Source organism: Ceratotherium simum, chromosome 12, assembly GCF_057802395.1.
Source record: "Ceratotherium simum simum isolate JZ-2026a chromosome 12, ASM5780239v1, whole genome shotgun sequence".
Classification (NCBI taxonomy): domain Eukaryota; kingdom Metazoa; phylum Chordata; class Mammalia; order Perissodactyla; family Rhinocerotidae; genus Ceratotherium; species Ceratotherium simum.
The window spans coordinates 42,154,812-42,181,826 of record NC_141911.1 but is presented as its reverse complement, the minus strand read 5'-3'; the positions used below and the strand labels follow the sequence as shown (position 1 = coordinate 42,181,826).

At 36.9% G+C, this 27,015-nt stretch overlaps 1 protein-coding gene across 1 annotated transcript in view; it reads right to left on the bottom strand.

The window, feature by feature from the left end:
* Window positions 1–27,015, bottom strand: part of INPP4B (inositol polyphosphate-4-phosphatase type II B) — a 380,123-nt gene that overhangs the window by 77,489 nt on the left and 275,619 nt on the right. The window contains exons 16-20 of the mRNA XM_087437582.1: window positions 25,209–25,368; window positions 8,050–8,222; window positions 6,776–6,899; window positions 5,599–5,716; window positions 431–571 (exon numbers count right to left, since the gene is read on the bottom strand). Coding sequence (XP_087293708.1) covers window positions 431–571; window positions 5,599–5,716; window positions 6,776–6,899; window positions 8,050–8,222; window positions 25,209–25,368 — 716 coding nt within the window. The remainder of the gene's footprint in view (window positions 1–430; window positions 572–5,598; window positions 5,717–6,775; window positions 6,900–8,049; window positions 8,223–25,208; window positions 25,369–27,015) is intronic.

The following is a 27,015-nucleotide window of genomic DNA, read 5'->3' as shown; positions in this document are numbered from 1 at the left end:
AATGTGTTAACACCCCTCAATAACTATTTTAGTAATGAAAACAAAAGGGAATAATAGACTGTTTTAGGTCCAGAAATTTTTGACACAATTAGCTGAGTTTACAATGTTAAAATACATATGAACATAAAAAATTCTAAAATTTGGTATATACGTAAGTGTTTGGAAACATGAAGAAAGTTAATCCATGTGAATATTTTGGTATTGGTATCAATATTTTTCCCATTGTCTTGCCTCATTTAAATTTGACGTGAGCCAGGAATCCTTAAATATGAATATTTCTCCTTGCTATATCAAATAATTTGGTACTGATAAAAAGGAAAATGTTCCTCATGAATCTAAGTTCTATGTGCAAGAATGCGTGGAACTGCTCAGCATATCCAGAACATTTAAAAAGAAAAACTGAAGTACCCGTATTATACCCGAAGCTTACCTGTCAGCAAGAGTTTGCTGTTCATTGATTCCAACATTAAAAAGTACAGGATACACATGAAGCAATTGTCCTTCTCTAATCTGGAGAGGCAGAGACTCAAACATTCCCGCTGGAAGCTTGACCTCCACCACATAATGTTCACTGAAGGAATCAGAGGACAAAGAGAAGCAGCGTTGTTCATGTCATTCGTTTTTAGGTTATTTTAGATTCATTGGAAAGAAGCAATGAAACAGTTGGAATATAGCACTGATTTAGGTTTTTGGCTGCTATCTGCTTATTTTCTGGTATTAATTTATTCAGTTATAATTTCATTCACTTCACTATTAAATTACTTGGCATAAAGAATTGTTTACATGTTTGATTTCTCTCCATTACTTTGAGCTCCTTTAGGAAAGGATGAATGTTTAGCTCATTTTTGCATACCGGGGCCCTGTACATAGAGAGCTTCAATATTTGTTTGCTCGATTTAGTTATTTTTAACACCCAACCAGGCTCAAGAATAAGAAGAGTAATTTAATGATGAACTTTTCAATATAGTGAAACTAATAAACCAAATCACTTATAACATTTTTTAGCATGGCCTGATTGTTGTTATTCTTGATGAACCTCCCTGTTGGTGATGGCTTGATGGAAGTGTAATGGTTTCATTATTTAAGGTGTAACCTGTGGGGGTTCCTGATCATTTTGCAACATTAGCATATCACAGGAGCATTTTTTCATTGGAAATTTCCACTAAAAATTGCCCCTAATGTTTAGTATTAAAAATTTAAATTAGAATTCATAAAATATAGTCAGCAAGAATAGTTGCTTATATATTTTGAAACTTGACATCTTCTGATGCACTGTGAATTGAGTATAGCAATGTAGACGGTTTTGCCCAGAATTCTGGAAAATCCATGTGTTTCTAGAACTATATAGAGTGCTGAGGTTGTAACACAGGTATTGGGGAAAAAAGCACAGAACAATTAGTGAGTCTCTGTGAAAATCTTTTTAGTTTCTCCTAGTATAACAATACTGAAACATACTCTGGATCATTGACTCTGAGACTTGTTTCTTTTTCTGTTTTTTTGCTGAGGAAGATTCACCCTGAGCTAACATCTGTTGCCAATTTTCTTCTTTTTTTATTTGAGCTGCTCCCACAGCTTGGCCACTGACATATGAGTGGTGTGGGTCTGCACCCTGGAACTGAACCCAGGCCCCTGAAGCAGAGCACACTGAACTTAACCACAAAGCTACCAGGGCTAGCCCCTGAGACTTGTTTCTTATTCAAGCTTTGAACTAGAGAACTGGGAGATACCATCAATCCAGCAAACAGGGACATCAGCACTACCCTCAGATGGATGGACATGTTATTTTTCTTTTTTAAATTGCTCTCAGTGCCCTTTACAATAGCCTGGCTAACAGAAGGCTGATGTTTATTTATTTCAAGTCTTTCAGGAATATGAGAAGAATCAGCGAGTGGGTCCATGTTTAAAGGTTGCTCTGAAGGTAAAACATTATATAATTTCTTTATGGTAACTTTTTGTTAGCTCTATTAAAATATAATTGACATAAACTTATGCATTTTAAGTGCACAATTTAATGTTTTAGCAAATGTCTAGAGTTGTGCAATCATGACCATAATCCAGTTTCAGAACATTTCCATCATCTTAAAAAAAAAATCCCTTGTGCCTGTTTGCATTCAAACCCCAATCCCATTGTCAGCTCCAAGAAACCAATGATCTATTTTGTCTCTACAGATTTTACTTTTTTACATTTTTCATATAAATGCAATCATACAATATGTAGTCTTTTGTGTCTAGCTTTTTTCACCTAGCATAATGACTTTGAAGTCATCTATGTTGTAGCATATTTCAGTAGTTTGCTCCTTTTTATTGCAGAATAGCATTCTATTGTATAGATATACCACATTTTGTCTACGCATTCACAAGTTGATGGATACTTGGATGACTTCATGATTTTGGCTATTATGAATAATGCTGCTACGAACATCCATGCATTAGTTTTTGTGCGGACATATGGTTTCATTTTCTCTTAAGTATATACCTAAGAGTGATATAGTAATTTTAGGTTTAACTTTTTAAGAAATTGTCAACCTTTTTAAATAGTGGTAGTATCATTTTACATCCCCACCAGCAATGCATGAGGGTTCCAGGTTTTCCACATCCTTGCAAACACTTGTTATTGTCTGTCTTTTTGACTATGATGATTCTACTGTGAGTAAAGTGGTATCTAATTATGGTTTTAGTTTGCATTCTCCCAATGACTAATAATGTTAAGTATGTTTTCATGTGCATATAAGCCACTCATATATCTTATTTGGTGAAATATCTATTCAAATTTTTTGTCCATTTTTAAATTTACGAGTTGTAAGATTTCTTTATACATTCTGAATACAAATCCGTTATCAGATACACGATTTACATATATTTTATCCCAATCTGTGGCTTATCTTTTCATTTACTTATTGGTATTTTTCATGCTTAAACTGTATAATTTTGATGAAATCCTATTTATCAAATTGTTTGTTTTATGAACCTAGATTTTTGGTCATATCTAAGAACTCTTTACCTAACCTAACAACAAATATTTTCTCCTAGAAGTTTCATAGTTTTAGCTCTTACATCTAGACCTCTGATCCATTGTGAGTTAATTTTTGTGTTTGGTGTAAATTGAGGTTCTAAATTCTTCTTTTTGCATAAGGATAAACAACTGTCACAGCAACATTTTTTGCAAAGACTTTTCATTTTCCATTGAATTGCTTTGGCACCTTTGTCAAAAATCAATTGACCCTAAATGTAATAGCTTATATCTGGACTCGAAATTCTGTTCCATTGATCTATATGTATATACTTATGCTGGTACTATACGGTCTAATTTATCACAGTTTTTTTTTTTTTTTTTTTTTTTTTTGCGAGGAAGATCAGCCCTGAGCTAACATTCATGCCAATCCTACTCTTTTTGCTGAGGAAGAACGACTCTGAGCTAACATCTATTGCCAATCCTCCTCCTTTTTTTCCCCAAAGCCCCAGCCCCAGTAGATAGTTGTATGTCGTAGTTGCACATCCTTTTAGTTGCTGTATGTGGGACACAGCCTCAGCATGGCCAGAGAATCGGTGCGTCGGTGCGCGCCCAGGATCCGAACCCCGGGCCGCCAGTAGCGGAGCACACGCACTTAACCGCTAAGCCACAGGGCCGGCCCTATCACAGTTTTATAGTAAGCTGTGAAATCAGAAAATATAAATCCTCCAACTTTGTTGTTCTTTTATAAAATTGTTTTCATTATTCTGGTCCTGTGCATTTCCATATAAATTTTAGGTGTACCTCATCGATTTCTCCAAAAAAAAGACTACTGGGATTTAGACAGCTAGCGATTGCACTGAATCTATAGATCAATTTGTGGAGAACTGCCATCTAAACAATATTGAGTATTCCACTCTGGGAACATGGACTGTCTTTCCATTTATTGGATTTTATTAATTTCTCTAAGCAATATTTTGTGTGTTCTGTGGACAATTCTTAGAGTACTTTGTTAAATTCAGTCTGACGTAATTATTCTTTTGGATGCTATTGTGAATGGAATTGTTACCTAAATCACCACTGATTCTGACAATTTTTCAGGAGTGTGCTTTTTTCTGCTCTCTGATCCAAATCAAGTTAGAACTCTTTGGTAGCGAAACTACTGGTTTTCGTGGCCTGCCTTGCCCTAGTAAAACTGTGCTGACAGAGCTGGGGTTGATGAGAGCAACCCTTGGCAAAAATGCCACAGACTCCAACTGTCTTATCCAATGTTCACTAGTTTTTCATGAATAAGCACTTCTAAATTTGTTGCATGCATTTGATTTATCCCCTTAGTCCTAAAATGGTTCTTTTAGACAATTCTGTCCAATTGTAATATTGCTTTTTGGAGAGAGGATTTGTCAAACTGCTCATGTCGTTGTTCTAAGAAGTCCCATTCCCATCTGTAGGATAACTTTTGAATTCAGATACAGCCTGAAGAATTCACTCAGAAAAACCATCCTGTACTCTGCCTATGCCAAATGGCCTGGTAAGCTTCCCTTATAAATTGTGATGAAAGTATCAGTTTCTCACTTTTGATAATAATCTTCATGGTAATATAGAGTGGGACTCTTTTCCAAGTGTGTATATGAGCAATTTTATTCCTCTTTCTCCCAATGAATGGCAAATTAAGCATTAGTTTGCAGATGAAATAATTAGTTTTATGAGGATACGGTTTTTCTTTACGTATAAGAAACAACCACCTTTCATTCAACCATGTACCTCTGAGTATCACACAGAATTTAAAATAACTCACACAAAATTTAACATAATTAACATATGGTTACTATAGACAAGAAAACAAGTTTAGTTTGAATTTTTATACTTAATCTCTTCTCCATCTCTCTCTAGCAAGAAAAGGGCTCTCTCTTTAGTACATTCATATTTTTTCATTGTGATCCAAGAATGTTTCAAATTTCAAATAAATACATGCAACATTTAAAAGTGCTAACATGAGAATAATTAAAATTGGGAGGGCTTCTGATTGAAACAATTTACCATAGGACATAATTCTTCTGTTGGAGGTCTATTCTATACACCACCATTTTTCTTAATTATTTCTGCTATTTTGCCCATCATACACTGACCTTCAAAGCTATTTACTTAAAATCATTCTCGGAAATCTCAGTCTGGGAGTGAATTATCAAAAATAATTAAGAAAAATGGTGGTTAGGCCCCTGACATAGGAATATATCTTTCCTAAAATGTTGCTGCTTTTAACAAAATTTAATATAAAGTCATCTCAAGGATTATAGTGCTATTAACCAAATGATTCCAGCAAAAGTAAAAACATCCAGAACTTTAGAATAGATAGTAATAAGGAGAAAAATTTTCTTCTCATGTCTGCTATTATTTTGAATTCTTCATATGTCATGGGGCAGCATTACCGTACTCGCCTCACTACATAACATTTACAAACATTCATGGGCCTTCCAGGAGTTTTTCCAGATCTTCCCCTGTCCTGTCCCCTACATTTATTTCTAACCAAAAAAGAAAAGAGAACAAAAGAAAAATTTCCAAAGCAAACCTTAATTCTCCTTGGCTCCCTTATCAGGAGTTGATACAAATATCTAATGAAGTTCAGTCTTTAGGAAATGGGCACCACTTACCGCCTTCCTGTAATAACTGGCAAGACATCACCGGATTTGGCTTCAATTATTTTAAATGTGACTTTCTTCAAATCTGAAATGCCAACAGCCATGTCCTCTAGCATTCCGATTTCATCACCTAAACAAGGGAAAAGGAGCCTAGTGACACACATCCTATTTGAAGAAAATGTCACTTGGTACTACAGCTCCCTGCCGGAATTTGTTCTAGCATTTCAGTGAATGAGTTTCTGAAAGCAGTGAATCTATTCTAAGTGCTTTGGCTCAGAAGCCGAAGGTTTTCATCAGTGAAATAAGAACCATTTCAATGGACTCCAGCAGTCTATGTATCCTTTGAGAAAAGGAAGAATGTATATATTTGCTGGGAGGCTAGAGAGAAGTTTTAACTCCTTTATGAAACAAAGTATCGTGCAGATTTCTTTCCTTTGGCAGGACTGATATTTCATTTCTAGAAATAAAAGAGATGGCTGAATCAAAGATCACTGACCCAGGCTTATACTAGTTTTATATCTCAATACACTGACAAATAAAGCCTGAGAAGGAGGTAATTAAGTAAGATTCTAGATCACCACCATCCAACAGAAATACAATGTGAGCCGCATATAAAATTTTAAATTTCCTGGTAGTTATATTTTTAAGAGTAAAGTAAAAATGGTGAAATGAATTTTAATAGTATATTTTTCTTTAACCCAATATATCCAAAATATCATTTCAGCTATAAATCAATATAAAATTATTAATTATTAAAATAAAACTCTATTTTTACTTGAAATCCAGTGTGCACATAGTACATATTGATTTGGACCAGACACATTTCAAGTGCTTAATAGCCACATCAGGCTATGTATTGAGCAGTGCTGTTCTAGACATTAAAGGGTTGGGACTTTAAAAATTCAGTCATTGAAACTATGTTGGCAAAGAGCCGTCTATATTAAAAAAGCCAGATGGCTTCTCAGGACTCCACTAAGAAATAATCTACAATTCCATTTTCAAAACATAATGGGGGTAAAAGTATAGTTACAAGGTGAATGAATACAAAGAACTAAAAGTTACATTATTTGTGTAATGCTTGATGTAGTAAAGGTTTACTTCTCATTTTTATGTTTAACTGAAGAATCTTTGGATCACATGTCCTTACAAATAGAAATATGACTTTAACATGTACTAAAGCAATACTCACTGTATGTACTTAGCAATCCTTCATATTGCACTATCAATCCCACCGTGTGAAGCTGCTGTAGAAAGCCAGGGTCATGCAAACTTGTGTGTAATTTGATGATAAAACCACAAACCAATCCAGCAAGCTAAAAAAAAAAAAAATTATTGAAGAAATTTACCAGGGTCAGCAAAATCTAATTGAAAACATTTAAGACTTTTGAGGCATCACAGACGTAATTAAAAAATTTCAAGCATGTGTAACAAAACTATAACTATTTATATATCCATTTTGAAACCAGCTGACAGTCTTTGATCTAGTAAGGCTTCGGGAAGGCAGCATCGTGAAAGGGGAAAGAGCATGGACTCTGGAGTCAGGTTGATATGTCTGCAAATCCTGTCTCTACCATTTCTAACAGTGAAACCATATAAAGTTATTCAATGCTTCTGATATTATTATTATTATTTTTGCACATGTAGAATAGAGATATTAGTACTCATTTCCTAGAGGCACAATAAAGAAACATGTCTAAGGCAGAGCATAATGCCTGACACATAGTTAGCTCCATTTGCCACCAGTGGAGCACAGGGACAGTTTAGTTAAAATATTCCGTTTGCCTGGAATGTTTAGAAAGAAAAGCTTCTGTCTCTTTCCCTCCACGTGTCTGTCATATAAAACTCAGTCATGGGAGTGGAGGCAGGAGGGAAGAAGGAAGGCCCCCAGCACAGCTGCTATGATGGAGGCCCGCCTTCCTGTCATGGGATAGGGTTGGGTGTAGGTAAAAGAGGTGGTCCTGTCACACCTCCCATTCAAGCCTTACTGCCCAGCAAACCTGTTTTATAAACAAAAGAAGAGATCACTGTGAGGCTCTGTCCTGGGATTCCTGGGGGAGCTGTATAAACAGCGGGTTGCAAACAAACCCCTTTTACCAGTCCTAGCTGGCTACCTGCAATGCAAGGCAGCCTCACCTGTCCTCCCACTGTGTACTGTGCGGAGACCCCAGGGCATAATATGATGACAGGATGGGTGACCCTTTCCTTCACAGACTCTCTGCCCTGTGAAACAGAATGTACATTTCAGAGACTCGGCCACCTCTTTGCAGAAATAAATACTTAAGGTCTCATAAACTGTTTCCATTCAGCTCATATTTATTACGAATAAGAAAAACTGGGTACCAAAACTTTAAGAAAAGGATTCCTTTAAAAATAAAACTACCAAAAGAAGACCTCTATCCTCACCAAGGATAGTATTTAACTACCCAGCACGGTGCTGTGCTCACAACAGCAAGAGGCACCTACCGCTTGGCTGAAGACAATGTCTCTTCTCAGAGTCAGCATCAAACACTGGGGTGAGCTGTACGCAAGTTCCTGAAGGAGCACGAATGTCAGGGACTGCTTGGCTCGGTTCACCACTTCTCCCATGCAGTCCTTCAGGGTAAGGATGAGGGGATACAACTGTTCATACCAGTCCTCTGGGGGAGGAAGGGGTGTAAGAACAGTGGGATAGGTGAAGGAAAGTCTTGGAGGATAGAACCAACTTATTTATTTTTTTCAGTGAAGTTTTATGTATTATTAAGGATTCACAAAGATTAGATTTAAAGATCTCCAATTCAGATCTCTCCTCTGAACCCCAGATGTCTGTAACCAGCCACCCACTGGATCTCTCCACTTGGGTATACTTCACACAATTACAGTAGAACTCTTCTCCTCTCTGCTCATCTCTAATCTGTGCACTGCCTGTATCTTAGTGGATGGTACCACTAAACTCTTCCCATGCTGGAAACAGAAGTTTTCCTGGACATCTTCTGTAGTCTTACCATTGACTGGGTCATTAAACTAGTTCTACCACTGATATAACCCATCAAACATTCATCTTCCCCTTGACCTCTCCCATCATCATTTATTGTTCTCCTTTGGATCACTCTGTATCCCACTCCCTAGCTGATACCCCTTCCCCCTGTCGTACACGATTCGAATCCTTTCTCAACAGTGTGGCTACAGGGAGCTTTCTAATCAGGTTGAATCCCACCCCATCACTCATTCTCTCACTTTCTTACTTAAAATATTTTTAAAACTCTAAAGCATTCAGAATAACGTCTAAACGCATAAAAGATCCTCCGTTATCTGACCTTGGCCTACCTGTCCAGTCTTATCTCTCAGAACTTCTTCCCTTGCAGTCTTGAGTCCCAGGTGAACTGAACAACACGTATTTCCCAAAGCCTGTCTTGATCTCTCATCTCAGTGTCTTTGCAAATCCTATCACCAATCCTGGAGCACCCTTTCTCTCCTTATCTTCATGACAAACACTTTATCTTCTCTGCAGACTCAGTTCAGAATTTTTCCCTTCCAGAAAGTCATCTTGATTTCCCTCCTACTCCCTTCCTGTTTACTAAAGTTTGGGTTGAGTTCACTTCCTTTTGTGCCCACAGCTCCTTGCCTTTAGTGTTCTAGAACTATCCACACACTGTTTGCTCTGCAAGAAAGGGACCTCACTGAGGGCAAGGAATTTATGTTTTAATCACTGAGTCTCCAGAACCTAGCATAGTTCAGATATATAGCAGATATTCAATCAGCTTTAATTCAATGAGTAAAGTTACAATAAACACAACAAAAGTATTTTAAGGTACTATAGACAAATATGGGAAAACCAAGTTTTTGACAATATTTGGAATTCAAATAGATTTTCTTCAAATAAGGATACAAAATTGAAACCATCTGCGCTTTTTGTATGTCGAGATTTCTAACATGTTTCAATTATATAATTACGACTTTGGCATATGATATAGAAACAAGTTATATTCTATCTCAGTATATTTGGAAATCAAAGCCCTGACAAATGTTAAATATTATAAATTCCCAACTGTGTGACATTCTATTAATATATAAATAAATTAACAGTACTATGACAAATACAATTTAATAGAAATAAGTGCATGCTGAAAAATTAATTATGAATCAGGATCTAGAATGATACAATCTTCTCAGCACCAAAGTGTAAGCTTCATCGTCAGTGATGTGAGTGGTCAATACCCAGTTAAGATCTTGGAAGATTTACAGAAAACAATAGAAAGAATCATAATCACTACTGTATCATATTTTCTGTCACTTATTTATTTTATGTTATGGTGTAATAGACTAGATGAAATAAACCAAAATGGTTGAAAGGGTAATTAAGGACCCTAACTTAATAAAAAGATGCACTCATTAATAATCTGTGTAAGTACTTACGTGATGCTATAATGCAAAATACATTAGGAACATTAGGAGTTGTTAGTTAAAAATATTGTAGAATTAAGTGTTATGATAGGAATAAAAAACACTAGAGAAAGGGGAATTCAATGAAGGCCTATTAAATCTGTAATCATTTAATAAAGGACTCACTTGTGGGCAGCCTAGGACGAAATATGAACAATGGTACAATTTAAACAAGCATTGGCTAACTATCGATTTTTATGTCATTAGTAGGTGTCAAAGGGCAAATAGAGGTATATCAGACTTATTTTCAAAATAAAAGACACATCAATAGACACCAAGAAAGAATATTCTATATTCCTATTTTTTTTTCATATTTACATTCTCTTATCTCTTATTCTTTCCCACTCTCTTATTTAATTATTTATTGTTCTCAAAATGAATGTGTAGACTGATACTTACACACACTAGGAAAACAAATATTTCAATAAATTGACCCGGATGTAGCTCTTAAAAGATAACAGACTGCAAACTGATTTTGTTTTGTGCTTAGGTCTGCAGAGATCAGTTTCCACACAAGAATTCTCAAACATGAAATAAAGCTTGTGTACAGTAGGCGGCGCTGCTTCATCAGGCTGAAGCAGATCTACTTTGTCACTTATTCAAGTTACTGATTTATACTTTTTTATACATTTGCATAGTTCCCAAATGTATATATATTTGTTTAAGCACCCTGTATCATACTGTCCTGTGTCAAGTGGTCAATAACTTGGTCAAGAGTGTGATTTTCTCTTTCTAGTTAGAAAATGGAACATTACCTTAAGTGTACACTTTTTTCCCTTTAAAGATACTAAGTGACAGCTCAAATTTAAACATAGCTGCTGGTTTTTTCTAAAGGTCTTTAAAAGAGGAAACTTTGTAGATTCCTTCATTAGCATCACAATGATTTTTTCACTCACTTCTAAACCTATCCTCACACTTATTCAACCAGTTTATTCTTAATCATAAATTGCAATCAGATGATCAAAAAAAAAAAGAAAATAGTCTGAATTCTAGTCCTACTAGAATAAAACTGAAAACCTGGGGGGAAAAAAAGACACTGATATTCTAAACCTAGGAGTATTGTTAGATACTTGTCTGATACTAACAATATTCCAGTGTCTCCATTTACTACCCTATACACACTTTTTATGGCTAAAATTTAAGGAAAATGACAATATAAAAAACATTAATTATGAATGAGAAAAATACCAGTTTGTGAGCCAAGGAGAATCTCTTAAAGATAGCAGCAAGTTTACTACAGAAAAGCATACGTGAGAAAACTAAAATTACATTTTTTCTAGAAAAGAAACAATTTAAGTTCGGCAGATAAAGGAAATCTGCACTGGCAAATGCAAATTGCCGTGACTACAGGTTTTGTTCCCTGTTAATATTCACTCCGTGTAAATCGCAGGTTCTGAAATAAACACAATGGGGTATGACAGGCCACACAAAGGCCAAAATCAGTTCATAAATGGGCTTTTTGCTCCAATGAGCATTCCAAATCATTCTCACAAAAGAACAGCAAATGCTTTCGTTTTCTCTTTAAAAATATTTTTTGGGGAAAAAAAAAACCCTGCAGCTGTTGACAGTCTTGAGACCACTGTCACCTCCCCCTCACCTGGGTGTCTCTCTGTACTTCACAATTTACATGGTGTTTATTTTCTCCTCCGGATAAAGCCATTTTCTGGTAGGGATGAGGATGTTCTTTCTGCACTATCTAGTCAACGAAAGACATCCTGAAATGCACACATCCACTCTTCTGAGCTCAGGTTCTTTAAGTTTCAACTAAGATTTTATATAAACGTGCGCGCGCACACACACACTCATGATACACCCAGTGAAGCCGGGTAGCTGAGGGCTCGCCACAATGTTGTCACTGCCCCAACACCTCGCCAGGAGCTAACTGGCCCAGCAGGCACTTAAGTGCCCACATCCACATCGTGGATTCTATCCCCCGGGCTGTTTTCAGAGTCAGAGGAAAATATGAAGAGAATGTTTTAGTGTCTCTATAAAAACTTGCTGCAACTCCTTAGCCCTGAGACCAACAAGCAGAGTCTTTCCTCAGGAAAACATAAAATGCGTGCGGCTTAGCTGAGCTTTTCCTGAGCTTTGTGAAGTGTGTTGGAAGCCATCCAAGCACAGCCTGTTTTCCAGCCCTTCACTCGCTTCTACAACATATTCAAGTGACGCTCGCGGAAGGATTCAAAGAACGCGCCCGCCAGGGCCCCCTCACCTCCTCCACACGCCATCTATTTCCTGTACAGGATGTTCACGTCCTCTGAGCTCAATGGCCCTTACGTTCCTCGGAAGAAAAATAAAAGGGCCAAATAGCAACCACCTGTGGCAGAGCCTGATGCTTTCTTTCCCATTTCTGAGCCGTTTTCTTCTCAGGTGCTTGGGCCTTTTGCTCATTTAATATAATTAACTTCACGCAAGCCTGTAGTCATTGTTATTTTTTGTTATCACAACTTTTCAGACATAAGAAAAAAAGAAAGCTAAAAGATTTGCATGCCCATTAAACTCTATGCAAAGAGATAAGAGAAGAAATGAGCCCAGCTCTTAGGATTCCCCTAAGTTGAGATGAAGAACTGTGAAGCCCAGCAATTAGAATGGCCTTTAAGGAAGGTGATAAAATTCCCAAGGTTTTGAGAAGAACAGAGACCAAGCCCACAGCCAACAGGGTCTTTTATCCTATGCCCAAACTTCAGGGAGCACAGAACCGGCAATGGGTTCGTGGTTGCGGGTGGCACGTGGGGGATTTTGGTATCCCTGCTCAGAGTCCGTGCTGCTTTTGAAGGGCCTGTGTCCTACATCAACCCAGATATGCTACCTAAGTGCCCTCTGAGTAAAGGCCTGGTCTTTCGGGCACAATTTTACAATGAGAACTTGGAGAGGTCAATTAATGATAAGGCTTCTTCTCCAGATACTTTATAGACAAACTTCTTTGTATGAGTAGAATACACATGGCCAACTTTGGTCATAGACCCTAGACTCCTGCTCACAGGAGCCTCCAAATATCTGGACATAAACCAGGGATGTGGGGCACAGAAACTAGGCTCATCGGACAAGAGATGAGTAATCAGGAAAAGAAAAGCCCCTGCTGAGGCATGGCTGCCTAGAATGTCCTCCCGGGCCACTCAGAATGTCCTGTGAGCCTTCCTAACCCCCTGCCCGTCTTTATTATCCATCTCTTGGCTCTAGTCCAAGAATCAAAAAATCAAACTGTATTTATATTACTTAAACAAATGCTAACCTGTCTTCCTTTTCCCCCTTTTTGCAATGCCATCATGAGAAATACACTCATTCACTAGACAAATAGAACCTCTCAGATGTGAGGTCCTATGGGTGATAACTCATGGCCCCTATCCTCAAGGAGTTTAAAATACAGAAAGGAGTAGGAGGTGTAAAGTAGTATCTACAATATAAGGGGATATGATAACTGCTATAAAAGTTGGGACAGTGACAAAACACATTTAGGAGACTTAAGAGTTAAGCAGCAAAAGAGTTCATCTCTGGTGAGAAGATCCTATTCATTCATGGTTGTGTCTTTACTGACTACCTGAAGGAAGTCCTATGTAAAGGGAGTTCAGGGAAGCTGCTTGACCCACAGGTAGTGAATACCCATAAAGCAAGGCTTTGTAGGAATAGAGTCTGGGAGGGGTGCCTGGTTTGATGAGGCGAAGTCCCACAGACATGCCATAAACTGACTGGAGGGGGCTGTAAAGGGGACTGGAAGGGAGGTGGGACAGGGCTGAGATGACTCAAGGACTTGGAAAAGGCAGGAAGAAAGTGGAAGTAAATGTCGAGCCTCAAGCCATGGGAAAAACCAATGAAGAACTTGGTGGGCAGTCATCATAGTAGGGATAGGGAATGGGGTAAGAAGGGGTGGGGAGAGAAACAGGAAGGTACAGAGTATGTGTGAGCAGAGCCAAAAGCTAAGAAGCAAGGCTAAATCTAGAAATAATAGGTATCAGGCAAATGCAAACAGGTTTATGGTAACCCTGGGAGGGAAGTCGCACATGAACGCTGTACCTTCCTTTGCCTCTACCTCAGAGCAGTCTTAAAGGCCCCAAGGGTATTCACACAAAGGACAAACAGGTGTCTTAAAATGTAATCATTGTACTGTGCACTGAATTGTGATCCAAGGAAAGTGAGTGATCTTGGCATCTTCTAGAGGTATTAGAAATGAGTGTACTGCTCAACTCGAGACAAACTGCTATGAGAAGAACAAAGGCAACCTTTTCTCATGTCAAGGAAACCTTGTTTGTTTAAATCCTGCCAGCCTGAGAACACAGTATCATAAAACTTCCCAGTCTTGCTCTTAGAAAAATAGCAAAGGAAATGCATCAACTGATATCCTGGTTAAACTTCTCATTTCGTAGCACAAAGTTGAAAGCCCTAAGTAAATTCTGCTAAGACGGTTTCCAGGAACTAAATTCATTAATCAAACAAGCTCTGTATTTATTGTAACACAAAGTTTTGAATTGGGGGTTATGCTGGGCTAGGAGGGGTCACACACTCACATTCATTGGGTTTATTTTGCCTTTCGGCCTTAAAAAAACTGTAACATCAGGACTCTGGCCTACAAATATGCTGAGCATTTAAGCATTTAAGAATAAGCTGCATAGGTCACAGGTCACTGAGCAACCTGAAGTCACCAACACATCTGCATCAGAGAGCACTTGTCATTTAAATTTTGTCCAGTATCTGAGATCGAGAAGACAGAGGTAGTGGATACTGAGTGGACTGAAGCCTAATTAGGGCACAAGTGTCCAGGGCAGGGAAGAGGAGATACATTTGCATCCCGAAGTGACCTAGATGAATGTAGTAGTTTTCTAAGTAAAGTTCAAGGGCAGTGGAATACAGTGCACCTTTTTTTTTTTTGGGCGAGGAAGATGGGCCCTGAGCTAACATCTGCTGCCAATCTTCCTCTATTTTGTACATGGGATGCTCCCACAGCATGGCCTGATGATTGGTGTGTAGGTCCGCGCCCAGGATCCAAACCCGTGAACCCCAGGCCACAGAAGTGGAGCGCATGAACTTAACCACTGTGCCACGGGGCCAGCCCCTGCAATGCACCACTTTTTAAAAAATATTTCTACAAATACAACAAAGTATCATGTAAATAGATTTAATTTATAAGAAGTAAGTAGGCAAGTCACCAAACATAATGTAAACAGTACCATTTCTCAGGCCACTCCATTCAATAATCATATGCCCCAAGTTCCCAGGTGGGAGATACAAATCTCTTTTCTCTGCCTCTCCCAGTTTCTCTTTGGGTGTGAGCATCATCAGATTTATGAGAAAGTTAAGTAATTTTTCCACTGTAATTATGAATACATGGCAATTCTTAATTTCTGCATAATGTACAATTCCATAGTAAACTTTTAAAAGATACCTACAAAATTGATTTTTAAGTTATCTCATATTATCACTCATTTGTGTCTGATAAAACTAAACATTTTGTTAAAAGGGTGATAGCAAAAAATTATCTGTACAGAGTAAGATTAGAGATGCCTTTTCCTGAAAGGAACAGAAGCTGTGCAGCATAGTGGTTAAGAAGCCAGGCTCTCAACTCAGACCGCCAGGGTCGGAATCCAGCCTCTGCCACTGGACTAGGCATGACAGTGCAAAGGGAACTTCATATCTCTTCTTCTACATCCATTAAATGTGTAGAATTATTCCAATGAGTGTTGCAAGAATTAAGTAATACAGGCAATATTTTAAAAAGTTTTTAGCACATATTAAGCAACCCAAAAAGTTAGCTACTATCTTAAAAAAACTGAAACAATCATAAAGTAATTCCTACATATTACCCAATGTCTGCCTGCCTGCCAGCATTTGTTTCTTATGCTCTTCCTTCTCTCCTGTTTCTGAAGATGAGCTGTTTGTTCTCTAGCTAAGACCAGTTCCTCTCTCTATACGCTAGATCTCATCTCCTCTCACCTACTTAAGTGTTATCACTCAAGTAATTCTCTCTTCTCCCTCCTACAATATTTCCTTTGTTACGGGATCATTCCTATTAGCACACAATCCCGCTATGATCTCCCATTTTTAAAAAATAACCCTCTCTTGACCCTACTTCCACCCTATATCTGTGCTTCCTTTCACAGTGAAAGTCCTCAAAAGAGCTGTCTATAGGTACTGTCTCTAGCTCTTTTTCTTCCTCTTTCTCTTAACCCACTCCACTTGGGTCTCAATCCCTACCCACTCTAGTGAAGCGACTCTAGCCAGTGTCAGCCGTGACTTCCACACAGTCACTTCTCAGTCCTCATTGCACTTGACATGTCAGCAGCAGTAGGCTCATAGATCACACCCTCATGGAATACTTTCTAACCCTTGATTTCAGGCTATCATACTCTCTTGGTATCCTCCTACTTTACTGGCTGTTCCTTATTCAACTTTGTTGCTGGTTCCTTTCCTTCTTTTGGACCTATTACATTGAGATGTCCCCAGCTGTAATCTGTAGATCATTTCCCTTTTCTCTGAACACTCAATCGTTTGTTGAAATTATTTAGTTTTATAGCTTTAAGTACTATCTATATGTTGACAATTTCCAAATTTATATCTTTAACCTGAACCTTGTCAACCTATAAAAATCAGAAACCAGTTCAAGAGGCAAAATGTTTATTTGGGACCAAAGAATTACAACTCAGGGAGCACACATTCAGGTAGTAACCCAATTAGTGTCCTGCTAGAGTGAAAGGCAGAGGTTTTTAAAGGCAAAGAGGTTTGTATGACAAAGAATTTTAATTGGTGTTGGAGGCAGAAGCTAGTCTTGGCTAAACGTGGATTGCCTATTGATTCTATCTTCAGAAAGTCCACAGTCATCAGTCTTTGTGATCAAGATGTCTGTTCTCCTGCTGACTTCTCAAACAATTGGTTGTAAAACAATTGCTGCTTTGACCCAGTCCAAAGGTTTGGCCCTGTCCAAGGTTCAAGACAGCAAGGCAGTTTCTCTGAAAAGGCAGCTCTGACTCCATTTTTAAATGGCTCCACTAAAGTCAATTTTGACAACCTCTCTCCTGAATTCCAGATTCTTATATCTAAAGTGCATACATGATATTTCCATGTAAACTTAACATGTTCGAAATGAGCTCCGATTCCTGACCACAAAACCTGTTCTATCCAGAGTCTTTCCCCAACCAGTACATGGCCATCCCATCCCTCCTGTTACTCAGGCCAAAAATTGTTGATCATTCTTGACTCCTTTTTTCTCACTCTTCCATCCAGACCATTAGAAAACTCTGTTGTCATTACCTTTAAAATAAGTGCAGAGTCCAACTACTTTTCATCATCTCCACTGCCACCTTAGTGCAAGCCACCATCAAGTCTCACCTAGATAATTACATTAACTTTTCAACTGGTCTATACTTGGTTCCACCCTTTCCATCTACAGTCTAATCTCAACATAACATCCTAGGTATTAAAATCTAAATCAAATCAGCTTAATCTCCTGCTCAAAACCCTCTAATTGCTTCTCTTTTTTTCTAAGAGTAAAAGCCAAAGTCAATACAAAGGACCTACATGATCCTTCCCTCAAATTACCTCTTTAACTTTATCTTCTCTTCTCTCTCCTCCACTTTCTCTATTCGAACCAAACCAAAAAGCTTCCTTGCTGTTTCCTGATCGTGGCAGGCACACTTCTGCCTCAAGTCTTTTGCACTAGCCATTTTCTATGCCCGATATATCCTTCCCCCACATGGTTCACCTCCTTACCTCCTTGTGTCTTTGCTCAAACATCAACTTCTCAATGAAGCTTACAGTGACTACTCCACCGAACTTCAATCCCTGCCCTCTAACAATGGTCCAAAACCCTCTTACTTTGCTCTATATTTTTTCCACTGTATTTGTCACCATAAACATATTCTGTAATGCCCTTATTCCTTATGTTATTTTTTAATGTCTCTCTGATACAAGAATATAAACTTCAGGAGGGCAGGTGTTTTGTCTGTTTGGTTTATTGTTGTATCTCTGGTGTCTAGAACAGTGCCTGACACATAGTAGGTGCTCAAGTAAAATATGCTGAAGGTCTGTAAGGCAAGAAAAAAAATCACTTGAAATAATGTAGCACTTTGTTATCCTAAAATTTTAGAATTGGAAGGATCTTAAAATTTTGCAGATGATCATTATTTTACCAACAAAGTGAGGTCCAGAGAATTTGAGTGATCTGCCAAAGGTCATGTAGCCAAGTAAGTAAATTGTAGACTTGCCAAGTATCATGGCTCTGAGTCAAGTGTTGTTTCATTATATTGTAATTCACTGCACATTTCTTTTTCTTTTTTGCTGAGGAAGATTAGCCCTGAGCTAACATCTGTTGCCAACTCTCCTCTTTGTGCTGAGGAAGATTGGCCCTGGGCTAACATATATGCCCATCCTCCTCTACTTTATATGTGGGATGCCTGCCACAGCATGGCTTGATGAGCAGTGCATAGGTCCGTGCCTGGGATCCAACCTGCAAACCCCAGGCCACCAAAGCAGAGCACAAGAACTTAACCACTATGCCACCAGGCCAGCCCCATCACTGCACAATTTTTAAGGGAAACAACATTAGCTTTCTTTTCTTTTCTTTTGGTGAGGAAGATTGTCCCTGACCTAACATCTTTTGCCAATCTTCCTCTGTCTTGTATGGGGATGCCCACAGCATGGCTTGATGAGTGGTGTGTAGGTCTGCACCCAGGATCCAAACCTGCGAACCCCAGGCTGCCGGAGTAGAGCATGCAAACTTAACCACTATGCCACTGGGCTGGCCCCCTTTCACTTTCCTTTTTATCCAGTTTCTTCTATCTGCTGATGGCTACCAAATGTATACTTCCTCTTCTAAGTTCTTCATCTCGTAGACACTGTCTTTGGAAAATCTCTAACTGTGTAGCTCCTTTCAAAGTCAACTTGCTCACCCACCAGACTGCAAGAACAAGGAGATGACTGAATGTGTCCCTGGATACAGTGCCTGGCACAGGGTAGGTGCTCAATAAATATCAATTGAATGAATAAAAGGATTTTCCTTTTTGTCTTCCAAGTAACACAAATTTAGTGTGTCTCTTCCATAAGCCTTAATGCCATGAACTATTTTATATATACTTGTGTTAATTAATTGTTCTAGTCCCTAATTATTTCAAGTTTATTAGGTAGATAGCTACTCTGGCCAACCAAAGATAAAAGATGGGAAAGACATTTGCTAAAAAAAAAAAAAGATGATTTGCTAAAACATTGGATTTGGCCCTATTTGGAGGTTGGTCTGCAGTTTTCTGATGACTAATCTTTGGCATTAGGAATCATTGATAATTGGTGATAAATTACCAGTAAATTCTTTGTGGTTACCAGACAATTGTGTTAACTGGAGACAGCCAGAGATAAAGTAAAAGATGTGGGGAAAAAAGTGAATTCTTAAATCCCATAAGGAAATGCAGAATGTGCCTTACAAGTTAAAAGGGAATTATGAAGCAGCAAGGGACATGAACATGAAGGAAGGAGAAACTCTTACCAGCGGTAAGTGAACTAATTCTGTGATCTGCATGGATATCTACATTCTTTGTATGAGGGAGCAGTGATGACTTAAAGCCAGCATGGATTCATTAAGGAAAATTATGTCACAGGAACTTCATCTCCTTTCTGACAGGACTTATAGCTGGATAGATTAAGAAAAAGTACTCAATGACATAGGGTATTTGGTCTTTCACAGAGCACTTCATGGTACTCTTGTGAAAGAGAGAAATACAAGCCATGCAAAACATGAATGGGTGAATATATGGCTGGTTGAACAAATGTCCCCAGAGTAGTGATTAACAAGTATTTCAATGCATACAATTCTTTTTAGTGATGTATCTCAAGGATCTGTATTTACCTCTATTTTCCCATCATTTTTATCTAGCACTTCTGTGAATGGACAGGAATGTTTATAAAATAAACCTGAGTAGGACGGTAGATATGATGGATGAAAGAAACAGGTATTTATTAGAGTGTACTCAAAAGTGTATTACACTGCAGTCATGGGTTTAGACATCAATCTCCTCAGTAGAATTAAGAGAGACGTATCTTAATCTCCTCATGCCTCTAGTATTTCACAATGTCTAGCACATAGTGGCACTTAAATATTATTTGAATCTTGAGAAGCCTGAACAATAGGTCAAATTTAGCAAGGTTTATGAATATCAATGGAGTTAGGAGTAAAATGTGGCTGTCACAGTAGCTGATGTGAACTTAGATATCATTAACAGAATAGTATCTAAAAGTAGGGAGGTGGTCCTCCTGTGTTTCTCTGTGTATTGATGCTATTCCTTTGAAAAATGACCAAAAAAGTGGCAATTCAAATAGGACAGGATGGTTGCTTTCAGATATGTTAAGCTAGAATGTGGAAAAAGGAGGGTAAATTTGTTTATTTTTTGCAAAGGATTAGATCTACGCCCGTGGGTAAAATTAAAGGAAACATATGTAGACCAACATCTGGAACATGCCACTCTATAAAATGCAAATGGTTTTGTATAAGTGGAGATGTGGATCATAGGCTAGGTGAAAATGGGCAGAGATATTGCAGGTAAGCTTCTTAACATAATTTAGGAGGTTTAATTACACAATCTTTAAGGGCACATCAAAATCTAAGATTCTAATATTCACTGATTTTATCCTTGAGTCTTCAATTTATTATGAAATTTAAGGCATGTGGTACTACGCATACAGTGGATGCTTATAAGTATGTTTTAGTGTATGGAAAATAAAAAGACAATCTTGTTCAGTAGGGAAATATATAAATATAGATAAGCTATGAAAGTTTGGAGTAGTTATTCTATTATATTTGTTCAGAAGAGAAGAAAAAGTTTTACTTCTCTCAACACTATTTGTATTAATCTTGAAAGGAAATTCATAAATGAGTAAGATATATTGTAAAATCCTGGATCTAAAACAAACAAAAAACCTTCAAAACTACAGATTTAAAACATCATTAAATTAATACATTGTAAAAAGAAAATCTGCAACTTTAAATGAAAAATATCTGCAGGTTATGGAGAAACATAAAAAAATGGATAATGATAGCGAAAATTCAGAAGACCATCTGTTTAACCATGTTATATATATACCAGCAAAACAAACACAAATTACAGCTAAAATGTACAAATAAAAGATGGTGATCAAGAAAGAAAAACTGACTGTCATAGGATTGACTTACCGTATGAGATTTCAAAATGTATCCCAATACAAAACACAATAGCCAAAACCATATGAACAGAATAAAAATTCCAGAAATTGATTAAAATTATTTGCAGAAGTTAATATATAAAGAAGAAAATAAAACAAAATTGATACAACAGGAGGAAAAGAGTCACTACTAAATGATGTGGTAACATGCCTACCAGTAGTTATCACATCATACCTTTCAACAAGTTCTAGATTACTCAGATCGTTCACTGAATCACTTCATTTATTAATTTTAAAAAGAAAAGAATGAAATGGCTCCCCTCCCACCCCCTAGCTACGGGCTATTGAATAATCTAGCCCATAAATTTGGGGCTATTGAAGAAATGGATTTTATCATCAAAAATAATATTTTAAAATATAGTATTAAGTTATATAATGTCAAGCCTCACAAATAACCAGAAATTACAATTTTTCATCCAATGTGGCATGAAAGCAGTGAAAATATTTAAGGCTGGGAAGACTAGTTAAAAGGGTGCTTGTAGATACTGCTGGTGAGAATATCTATCATTAAAAAGAACCATCAAAATGTTCCTACCCACTCCAATGTTGGTTTCTAAATGCTATTGCCAATAAAAGAAACTAGCATTCCTTGGAAGTGGGTGAACCTAGGCCTGGGGCAAGGAAAATAGAGATAAGCCTAAAGTGCCTCATGGTGCCAGAGGGTGAGTGAGTGAGCAAAAGAAAGAAAGAAAGAAAGAAAGGGGTTGTAAATAGCCTGTGGCAGGGAAACCTGTCAAAAGGCCACTGAAACCAATCTGAAAGAGCTCCCAATGGCTACCTCTAGAACAATTTGAGCCTCAAATAAACAATAATAGTATTGGATTATAAACCAAAGAATAAAATAAGTATTCATGAGTCCACACTGATATAAACAAATAATTGTATACATAAATACATGGGAGAGAAGGGATAACTCTTCCTTATAAAATAATTCCACCTCTAGCAATCTAATTTAGTAGAAAATATCTGAGATGTAGTTAAAGACAGACGTTCAAAGATGTTTTTGTGTTAATTGCAGCATTACTATAATAATTAAATATCTAAAAAAGTGGTTTCTTTTTTGATGAATTAGTTTACAGTCATTATAATCTCATTTCCAGAGAATAATTATCAGCAAATATTCATAATACAATGATATGCAGGATATCAAGAACTACATCTATATTTATAATGTGTACTCCAGTCTGGTTAGTGTGTGTGTGTGTGCGTGCGTGTGTATAAACACAGGATATGTTTAAAATGTCTATGTCTAATTGAAATAAGAAAATAAAAATCATACATAATCCCATTTGTTTTTCTTCACAAATTTTCTAAATTACTATTTTTTCCAATAAAATTAAAAAATACAAGTAAATTGGAGTACATATCATCGATGAATGTATATCTCAAATAGCTTCATCAAAAATAGTTCCGGAGATAGTATAGGTAAATACATGACTTCAGGTTATTCATTTGCTTTATATTAGTTCAAAAAGCCACTGTTAATTTCTCTACTGCATTGCTTTATGTGACAAAAATCAGGGTAGAAACTAAAAGTGCTTTTTTATCAACTTCAGAAGACTTTAATAAAAATAATAATAAAAATAAAATATTATTATTTTTATTAAGTAAAAATAAGTATCAATATTTTGTTAAATAAAAGTAAATTTTTATTAAGTAATTGAGCTAATCAATTCCACTCCAACATCTAACATCCATAACATATTTTAAGTATACTTAAGCACACATTCATTTGTAAAACATCTATTTATATACGTTAAGCATCCTCTTTTACGTACCAATGTCCTCTCCAAAACATGCACTATATATACAATTGTCTAAACACTTTAAATGTCAACAAAAGTTCAACTTTAAATTTTTTGGCAATGTTAAATTAAATAATTTTCAGACCGAAGTATGTATTTTATTTTACACATTTAAATAGTGTCTTATCTCCTAAAAATGTTTATAACACAAAAAAGAATGGATGAAATAAAGATGGATAACAAAGTAAAAGTAATAAAATCGTTAGAGGGCACTATGTTGTAATCTGACTCTAATTCAATCTGGTTGTGAATTCTACATTGGCAGCAATTTCTATCTGGTTTCAGACTATATCCAAAAAATGTGTCACATTTAAATGAAAGCAATTCATCTAATTTTACAGATGACTCATCTACCAAATACTTTTACTTTTTAAAGTAATTTTGATCACATAAATACAATCTTCTGATAAAACACGAGATATGAATAAAATGTATAATTTCAAATATTTTGGAATTCCATTCTCGTCAATGAGAAGTTTTTAGGAACATCAAAGCAAAAAATTTAGCCAAATCCAGTATCCCTTATCTTATTTCTGCTAAAAAATATTATGCCTTGAAAACCATCAATGGACAGAATAAGTCACTAAAATGGATTCTGCTCCCTTAACTCATTTTCCAGAGCACAGCATAGTGTCTGGCTCACAGTTGATAGTCGATAAGTGTTCAATTAAAAAAATTGAAGTATACTATTTCTTTATGACATAAGTTATGACAAGCTTTCATTTTGATTCATTTAAAGTTATGGAACTGGACTAGATTCATTACCTAATAAACTGATATTATTATTATTATTTTTTTTAAAGATTTTATTTATTTATTTTTTTCCCCCCAAAGCCCCAGTAGATAGTTGTATGTCACAGCTGCACATCCTTCTAGTTGCTGTATGTGGGACGCGGCCTCAGCATAGCCGGAGAAGGGGTGTGTTGGTGTGCGCCCGGGATCCGAACCCGGGCCGCCAGCAGCGGAGCGCGAGCACTCAACCGCTAAGCCACGGGGCCGGCCCTAAACTGATATTATTAAAAAAGAAAATCCTCATATACAATTAGACCAAGTAGGTATGAACATAGAGAACATTAGTGTAAACTTTCCAGCTACGTTCCACAGAGCATGAGGACCATCTACAATAAAAACACTTTAGAATGTCATGGTTTACAAATATGATTTAGAAATGGTTCTACTGTTAATCAAGTGATGAAAGATTGATGTTTTGCATAATTAAACTCCTGATGAAAATGTGAGTAATGAAAAATCAGGAAAACAAATTTAGTTTCATAAGTGTCCATATTTTCTTAAGACTTATTTTCTTAAAGTGAAACGAAAAACAGATTTCAGAAGAAGAGGGTAGGGCAACACTGTTTATTCTCTCCAAATACTTAAAATATCTAGCAAAAGAGCTGGGACAACTCTAATAGCAGTTCTTACTACCATAAAGAAATGCAGATATTTGTCTTGGTTTTTATTGTCGAAATTAATCAAATTAACAACAAAAAAATTTTTTTAAAGCCATTTATAGGCACAACCGTTGTTAAAATTTTGATTATCATGTTTGCTAGTCAACCTTGTAATATGCTATACATTTGAAAGTTATTTGTCCATATACCTGTCTGTCTATCTAAAGACACACACATACACACTCACATGTGTATGCATATATACGCATGTGTGTGTATAGATCTATTCATGAAAATCCAGACTTACTAATAGGTCTTTGGAATAATGCACAAACATATTCTTCTTAAATGGAATAAAACCTTCTTCTATTTTTTTGAGATAATTCATAAAAATATTCCTCAGAATAAGGAAAAAGCATTTTATCATCTTGCATTCTTTTCAGGAATTATGATGAGGTACTGTGTCCTGATAACCCTCAAATTTTCTAAGAGTTTTAACAGCAGATGCTCGTTTTTCTTCCTAATAAAATTTTGGAGAAATGTGTAGAAGTAGATTAAACTATGTCAGACTCTTTAAAAGAAAACACTATTCTTCTCTCAAGAAGGTTTTTATGTAGCAAAAGAAAAAAAAAAATGAGCATTGCAAGCAGTTCTGAAAACAACTGAGAAGCAATTTGATAAATAGCCTTCCATCACCCAAGCCCGAGCAGTGGAAAAGCATGCTATCAGCACTTTCATCAAAGGCACTATTGACTCCTCTTTTCTATCTCATTTTATCATGACTTTCTCATTTTGTTTACTCAGTCAATGACTGGGAAAAAAAATGATTCCTTACCCCTTGGATGAGTTATGATGGAGTCCACTAAAGAAGGGTCCTTTTCTCCATTTTTGCTGCTGCTGCCGCCGCCTCCACTGCCACCATCTCTTTCAATCAGTTTATCCACCATAGCAATAACGCAGTTCAGGCTCTTCCCCACATTGGCCCACACCCTATCCTGAAAAGAGCATGAGTATCACTATACATTTTTGTTGCAAAAACAAGATAAGGCAAAACCTGATGAATACCTTTTAGAGAAGCAGGTAGAGAAGCTATCGTAAGAAGGCAGACTGAGTGACTAGCTCTAATATTTCCATTAATTTGGCCAGACTATGGATATACAAGAAATCTATTTTCTCTTAATAAAGCAAAATTTATGTCATAAATCTTTTTATTTAGCCCCTTATTTTTTCTCTGTCATAAAGCAATGATGAACTACCATACAATATTAATCCATAATTGAACACAAATTATGACATTTTAAGCTGGAGATATCTATTTTCCTTATTAATATTTAGTAAGAAAGCAGAGACACTAATATTTTTAATGAACAGCCACTGCCTGCATTAGAAATTCTTGCTTTTCTTTTTATTGTAATAGGATATACATAGCATAAAGTTTGCCATTTTAACCATTCTTAACCATATAGTTCAGTGGCATTAAGTACATTCACGTCATTGTGCAGTCATCGCCACCATCCATCTCCAGAACTTTTTCATCTTCCCAAACTGAAATTTTATACCCTTTAAACATGAACTCCCCATTCTTCCCTCCCACAGCTCCTGGCTACTTTAAATAACCATCATGCTACTTTCTGTCTCTATGAATTTGACTACTCTAGGTAGTAGATGTTCTTAAAGTGTGACCTTCAGATCACCTCTGATGGAATGATCTAGAGAATTAAAATGCAGGTCCTTGGGTGCCATCAAGTCAATCAGAACCATTGGGAAGAAGGCACTCTAAATTGAAATGCTGACACGTGACCCAAGTGCTTCTGACCACACTAAGTCTGAGAACTTCTACTCAATACTATATGCTTCAGCTATGCAATAAGTCATTTTGGCTGATTTTTTTCCTAAGAAGCAGCCCCTACCACTAAGGGACCTCTTTGTCACTAATCTTCCTTGTTCTGATTAGCATCTATTTTTGTTTAGGGCAATACATACCATTGAATTCTCCAATTCATAAAAATTTCTATTTTTAAATAAAAATTTTAAATATATTGGGCCAGCCCTAGTAGCCTAGTGGTTAAGTTCAGCGCACTCCGCTTCAGCGGCCTGGGTTCAGATCCTGGGTGCGGACCTACACCACTCGTCCATTAGCGACTATGCTGTTCTGGTGGCCCACATAAAAAAGAAAAAAACAGGAAGATTGGCAATGGATGTTAGCTGAGGTCGAATCTTCCTCAGAAAAAAAAAAAAAAATTTAAATATAGTCATCATTATTGTGATATCATCCTTGGCTTCCCTCTGGCTCCTCTTTCCACATCATTTACATGGAGGCACTGACTCCCCATCTGTGACAGTTAATTTTATGTATCAATTTGACTAGATCACAGGCTGCCCAGATATTTGGCTAAACATTACTTATGGGTGTGTTTGCGAGAGTGTTTCCAGCTAAAATTAGCATTTGAATTGGTGGACTCAGTAAAGCAGATTTGCCCTCCCCAGTGAGGGTGAGCATCATCCAATCCATTGAGGGCCCGAACAGAACAAAATGGTGGAGGAAAGAAAATCTGACCCTTCCTGCCTGATTGCTTGAGCTGAAACATCAGTCTTCTCCTGCCCTCAGTGCTCCTGGTTCTCAGGTTTTTAGTCCTGGACTG